General features: G+C 33.5%; 1 protein-coding gene across 1 annotated transcript; it reads right to left on the bottom strand.

Annotated features, from left to right (window-relative positions):
- Window positions 1-704: 704 nt before the first annotated feature.
- On the bottom strand, window positions 705-7,621 carry LOC145789377 (beta-amyrin 28-monooxygenase-like). Its single transcript, XM_082902914.1, has 6 exons — window positions 6,646-7,621; window positions 5,403-5,590; window positions 4,468-4,771; window positions 2,232-2,257; window positions 1,226-1,400; window positions 705-847 (listed from the first exon to the last, which is right to left on the bottom strand). The coding sequence occupies exons 1-6, from the start codon at window positions 7,619-7,621 to the stop codon at window positions 705-707; spliced, it is 1,812 nt and encodes a 603-aa protein (XP_082759040.1).

The following is a 7,621-nucleotide window of genomic DNA, read 5'->3' on the forward strand; positions in this document are numbered from 1 at the left end:
TAGCAACACTCATTATATAAGCAAAAAGATATTTATAATGAGAACCCTTGTTGGAGTTTCAAAATTTCATTCCAAATTTTCAATTTTTTTAATTTAAAAAATAACTATTAGCTAAACTATCTATAAAAAAAAAAAAAAATCCAAAAACTGTTAAAAAAAAAATCAATTATGCAGGAAAAGGACACCTAATTAATCCAACCAACTCTTTTTAAATATATATATATATATATATATATATATATAAATCTCTTGATTTATTGTATCTCTTTCCATATCAAGTCACACACTCTTTTTTCTCTGTATAATTTTTTTTTTTTTGATCGGCAAAGAAAAAATTTCATTAAAAACATGAAATTTGAAGGTACAAGAAAAAAAAACGCTATGAGAGAGATTCAAAGAATAAAAACTCATTCTCCTACTACTGTTACTTACGTCTTTATAACCAATCCCATAACCTCACGATTTTATATTTTAAAAAACAAATAAAAACAACACTACAAACTCTTGAGCCCCACACAACACTGAAGCACAACTACCCTGCACGCCTGAAACACTGCAGGCCCATCGCCTGATACACTGCACGCCCAACCACCCTGCACACCCAATGCTGAACACTGATACACAAACTCTTGAGCCCCACGCCGGACCCAAGCACCCTGCACGCCTGACCCGAACACCCTGCACCAAAGCCGGACACTCAGGCTTCAATGCTGCTGAGAACCACCCGTGGCTTCAATCTCCGCCGGGACTGCTACAGGTGCCTCCACCATTGCTGCTGCTGCCTCCTCCTCCTTAGGGTCTTCTTCAGCAAACACTGTCTCTGCCTCCGAGAATGGAGCTACTGGTGCTGTCACCACGCTTTACCCCTGAAAACCCAGTTTTCCAACTTAACCTTCTCCCACGGTTTCCCTCTCCCAAACAACTCCCTCAGTTGATTCTCACCACCAACGCTGAACAATCTCCTCTTTGTAAACCCGGCGCCATTCTCTTCTTAACCGAACATAAACACCGACCACCAAGGATTGAACAGAATACACCCCTCAAAACTCCCACTCACACGAAGCGCTCGAATGAAGATCCTAAACAACTCTGAATCCTTCACCCCTCAAACTCCCGCTTGTAGAGAAACGGCCAAATGAAGTTCCTGAACCAACCCACCCAAGAACAACGCAAACCACCCTAAATCAAAACCCATGGCCGAAGCTGAACACCATGGCCGAAGCACCACTTCCACCGGACCTCTTCATTCGAGAAAAGAACCCACCAAAACCACCTATCAAAGCACCACTACCACCTGAACCAACCCCCCCAGCTTTCAGACCGCCGGAAAAGATAGATCTGAAACCACCCAAAGAATGCTCAGCCAGAAACCCCAAAGAAAACCTGTGAAAACACGCAACCTAACAAAAAACAAAAGGACTTAAACATCATCCTAAGCAAATCTAGAGATTAGATCTGAAAATGAGAAAAACGGAAAGCAAATGGGGGCTCAAGATTATTAGGAGAAAAAACAACAAAAGAAGAAAAGCTAGGCCACCGGCTGACCAGCGGTGAGGCCTGAGCTGGAGGTTTTAGAACTTTTTTAATGTACTTCTTAGACCATTTCTAATTCCATCCCTATTAACAAATCACTTTGGTATGAACATCCTGTCAAACAAATCTCTTTTCACTTTTTTCTCTGTATAATAGTCTATAGCTACAATATATTTCATTATCTTCATTAGAAATTATGTAGGAGAAACCATGCCACCATCACCAAAAAACAAAAAACAAAAATTCCCAATTAGAGAACCATTGATTCACATTGGTTGGAAATTGGTTGCATGCAGTGAGGTCGAGCATGGTGACGCTGGCTGAAGGGAATGATATCAACATATTCACATTTGTTGTAATACGATGAGTTTGGTAGCATGTAGATTTTACAATTTATGGATTCACAAGTGCTTTTTAAATCTACATTGTGTGATTAACAATTTACTTTTGCAATGTAAGTGTGACATGTATATCTAGATTATATATATATTTTTTTGATCGGCAAAATGAAAGACTTTATTGATGATAAAATCATACAAAGTATGAAGGATATATCAATAAAGAGGAGCTTGGAGCTAAACAAAGCTCCAACCTCCAAGTTGGTGAGAAACCAACAGAGAAAACGAAAGAAAGCAACAGAGCAGAACAAAAGAGCATGAAAGCAGAACAAAAACCAAAACAGAACAACCAAAATAAACCAGATCAGCAAACCCCAGCAGTGCATCTGCATAAGAACAGCACAACAACAGAGCAGAGCTCCAAATATACATACGTATAGTAAAACATGTCCATTCAATTTAATTATATAACTTTTTTGTTAATTTTATATTTTTAGATGTTTTTGAGTTTTTTAACTGGTTTTCAAATAAAATGCATTAGATTGATTAATTCTATTTATAAGTAGCCTAGAATCAGTTCTTTTTTTGTAGTCAACTTGGTTCTATTAATTTGGTATCTCCGTAAACCTCTATAATAATTTTGAAATAAGTACCTATGGGTTATAAATGCATCTTCATAATATTTTACGAATTTGATTAATTTGATTATTGTTCTCTATATAATGTTTAGTTTATGAAAATGTTTGATTTCATTTGACTTATTCATCAATGTCCCTAGTGACTAACGAGTTTGTCTGTACAATTTTCAAAATTTGTATATTTGATTTCTCAAAAAATGAATTTAGATTGCATGTGATAACATTACTATTTTTTATATGATTTGGTTTGTTCATCCATTTTATGCATGACTTAATATAAAAAATCAATTCTATCTTTTACATTTAGGACTCTTTGATAATTTAAATAAAGTTCTTGATTCGCAAGTAATTGTAATTGAATAAGTCAAATCTCATGTAACACTCACAAATAAACATAAGCCAATCAAAATCAATGAGTAGTCTAAATTTGGGAATCATTGGCGTCTTTTATTAATTCTTTCAAACTCATGAAAATAAAAATTCTTCACTCATAAATAAATATAAGCCTGTTTTTTTTTTCAAAAAAAAAAAAACAAAACAAAAACTCTTTTAGAAGGATTTTATATAAATCTTTTCTTAAATATTTAGGGAGTCAAATCCCATATAAATATTTCCTTAAGTAAACTTCTAAATTTATAATTAGTAACCAAATAGGAAATAAAATTCAATATAAATAAATCTCTTAACTCACAAATGACCATAAATTAGGGATCAAATCTCTTGAAAACATGTTTTTCTTTTATTCAATAAATACAAATTTACATATGATTGGACAAAATCTTAGTAAATCGAGTGTGAGTTATGATTGATTTTTGGAGTAAATTTACGAAGACAGAGGCTTTGCAACATTAAATGAAATATATATATATATATATATTTAAGTGAAATGATACAATTTACAATTAAAATAAATTTTAAAAAAAAAACTATCATAATAATAGATTATTGGAGCACTTTTTTTAATTGTAAATTGGAAATATCTTCAACATTCCTTTCATATTGCATTGAGAATATTATATGTCAGTCATTTTGTAATGCCAAATTACACTGAAATTATGTAATTTTTTTTTTTCAGAACCTATAACTCCATATAAAAATATACATATAGAAATATAATGCCTTTATATTGATCACAACAACACAATTATCATATATATGGAGGAAGATATGGGAAGATTGTAGTAAATCATTAGAAAAAGAGAAATATATTAACAAATCCATTTGGGAACATAACTTTTTACCCATTTTGGGTCACATCACCTCCCACATAAAACAGTAAAAAAAATTAAAAAAATCAATTTTTAACTATCTTTCCGAAACACCCTAAGCAATACATGTTCTTAACTTAATAAAAACATGTGTTCAAATATTATTGGATGAAGTATCATTACTTTTTTGACAATCAATCAAATTTAGCCTCTAACGCTTTTAGTAAAATTTTTAGCATAGAATTATTCTAAACGAATATCAAATGTTGTGAAAAGAATGACTTTTTAATTTTTTATAAAAAGATGCATAAAAAAAGTAGAGGGAGGAAATGATTTTTTTACAGTGATTTTATGATTTTTTTAACTATTTTAAGTGGTTCTCAAACTTGGCCTAAGGTTGGTAGTATTAAAAAATATAGAACACGATAGCCCAATGTGAAAAAAATGATATCCAAATCATATCACAATTTTTGTTTATGAATTATTTCATTACATATGTATAAGGTTATCTATTATATTTTATTAAATTATAAAATCCAGTACATAAACGGGGCTTACCGCTACTAATACATATAAAAAGTTATTTCTTTCTTCCACTTATTAATTTAGTGCCATTGAAGGAACTAAACAAAAATCAAAATAAACAAAAATATATAAAAGGTATTACAAGTAAGCACTTTCCAAGCTAGCGCTAACAAGTGCTTCTGAGGAGAGAGGATGATAAATATAGGTGCCAATTTAATTAAGAACTTTGTGAAGGGTTATGAGGAAAGAGGCGAATTAGAAGGCCTTTTTCAGGGACAGGCATTGGATTGACAACAATCTTCTCACATGGAAGCACTTTTTCCCACCTGAATCTTTTGACTAAGTTGTGCATGAAAACTAAAATTTCCAATCTTGCATACTCCTTGCCGGGACACATCCGAGGCCCTCCTCCAAATGGAACGTAAGTGTAGGGTACTGGTCCAGTCCCTTCAAATCTTGATGGATCAAATTTTTCTGGTTCAGGAAAGTATTCAGGATTTTGGTGGGTTGAGTGTGCACTCCAATATAACTGCATACAAATCAAATGTTAAAATATATATAAGATATATGAGGAATTGTCAATAAATTTTTTTTTTTTTGTTTGGTGATGTTATATACAAACAAAAAAGAATATGTAGAATTTATATACAAAATGATATGGTTGCATTGGAACTTATTATTTTAAAATAAAATGATAATTTAATTTTAAATATGTAACAATCGTTTTGTAAAAAAATTATGTAAAACAGTAAATATTATTTATTTATTTTTGACTTGGGAATATATTTTAAGAGGAACAAGACTGGTCAAGTTCCACCCATGGACTCACCATGAGCTCCATTCCCGTAATTTGATATATTCATTTTATAGGTATTTGCGTAGATTTAAAAAAAAAAAAAAAAAAAGTCAGAAAATTGTGTAACTATGACTATTGAATCAATATTTTTTTTATGCATGTTTTATTTTATAGAATATATACACATTTCATACATAAATAAATTTTTCATTAAATTTTTTAACCACCACCACAAAGTAATTAAGTAGAGTCCACATGAATAAATACAGGTAGGATCTAATCTAAGTCTCGGGGTATATTGGTAAAAAAAAAACATTAGGTAAAAAATATATTTTATATATAATATTTGGATTTGGAGTTTTACCTTCCATCCCTTAGGAACAGAGTAACCAGCATACATAAAATCAGTAATGGCCTCCCTGAAAGCACCTTGAAGGGGAGGTACAAGTCTCATGACTTCACATGCAACGTTCCATGAATACTTCATTTTCTGTAAATCCTCCCAATTCAACAGTTCTCCTGGTGCTTTTGGTTTTGCAATCTCCATTTGTTCTGTTCACACAAGACAAATACATCACTTCATTTTTATCAGCCATATATATATATGTTTCTTCTAACCCCAACCCCAAACCCAACACACATACATCAGAATATGTTTCTTCTTTTTCTTTTTTTTTTTGGAACAGAGAATATAATTCTTCTAATATCTATATATATTCCAAGTTTTGTCATCATATCAAACAAAAGTTAACTTTTCATGTCGATCCAAGATTTATTCTCTCTCCCTTCTAGCTATCAATTAATGAAAAATACTGTATATGTATATATCATATTTTTTCTCGTAATCATTTTGTCGTACCCCAACTTCGGGTTGGGCACGTCATACAAAAATAATTATTAAATGAGTAATGCAAGCGATTAATATAAAAAGAAAATTAAATTATATATAACATTACTGTTAATTAATTACCAACCACAATATACGTTCATATGTGGATCGATCCTATTCTGAATACTAAATTAAATACTTTTATATAGAGTATATATATTGATTTTTATTTATTAGGCACCCTAGCAAAAGTAGACTCTGGATCTCCTCTCCAATTATTTTTACAGTAGTTTTACATTTACACAATTTTTTTCCTTGTAATTCCCTTAATAAAGTGATAAGACAAAATGCACATAAGGAGAGTTTTGAAGAAATATTTAAATGTGGATCAACTTTCAAATTTTGCTTACCATGTCATTTGAGGAATTTAGGAGAGAAATTGTGTGAATGAATCATTTTTCTTCTCTTTAATTATCCCTATTTCAAAATATTTACAGTCATAAGATTATGTTAGAATCTCAAGATGGAGATATCTTGAGATATAATTCAATAATATTGTAAATATTTTAAGATAAAATAACATGAAAATTTAGAGAGAGAAAAGGGTAATCCTGTCTTGGTAGGGTTGGGAGTAAGGAGTTGTTTGGGATGACCTAAATAAGTATACTTTTTGTCTTTTTACAAAAAGATATGTAGAAAAGTAAAGAAATAATGTGATAAAAAAAGATAAAAAGATGAATTATTTTGTGTATGTCAAACTTGGACTAAGGTTTATTACCCTTCAAGACTAGGTCGTAGACATGAGGAAGCTCAGCAAGGTACTTGATAATGAAAGTAACAGTGGCACTTGCAGTGTCGTGTCCTCCAACAAGCAACCCTAGAATCTTGTCTGCAATGTCCATCTCCTGCATGTACTTCCCATCCTCGTCCGGAGTGAGCAACATGTGCGACAATATATCTTGTGTCGGGGACGCTTTATTCTCCGCCAGATCGATCTTTCGCTGCTTTATGATCTCTCTAAGCTCTTTCCTGATCATATTAGCGGCTTTGATTCCCTTGTTGAACGCGGTCCCTGGCAAGTCAATTGGGATGGAGAACATCCCGTACGCCACAAGCTCGAATGGCTTCGAGAATTTGGCGACGTGTTCGGGATCTTCCACGCTTATAAACAACCGACATGCCAGCCAGAAGGTGTACAGTTTCGACAATGGAAAAACCGTTACCAGGCTGACGTCATGGTTATGATTGTTATTATCAGTGTTTTTCCAGTCGGAGTCGAAGTGCCTCTGGGCTATGGTGTCCATGATGCCGATGTATCGGTGGAGGGCTTCGGCCCTGAGGAACTGAGGGAGAAGTTTTCGCATTTTCTTCATTTCGTCGTTGGAAGAAGTTTGGTTGGAGGAAGGGAAGATCTTGTTGATGGAGCTCGGCCACCACGCCGTCACCAGCTTGTTCTCGTTGGAGAAGAGGAACTTGTTTCCCTGTGCACCGCACATCACCACCGTCGGTGCTCCGAACAATGATGTTTTGAAGGCTTGGGGAGAGAATTTGGCCATCCTGTCATGTATGAACTTCCCTGATTGGCCTTTCCAGCCATCAGTGAGGAATTCGAGGCTTTCGCCGAGGAAAGGCAGCCCTGTCTTCCCCGGAGGGAGGTTGCTGGTGGCCTTTTGGTTGAAGAAAATTGTGAGGGAAATAGAGAAGAGTATGAATAGGAAAGCAAAGGGAAGCATAGAGAACAAAGAGAGCTCCAT

This window comes from Camellia sinensis, chromosome 13, assembly GCF_055761805.1.
Source record: "Camellia sinensis isolate YWXY chromosome 13, ASM5576180v1, whole genome shotgun sequence".
Lineage (NCBI taxonomy): Eukaryota > Viridiplantae > Streptophyta > Magnoliopsida > Ericales > Theaceae > Camellia > Camellia sinensis.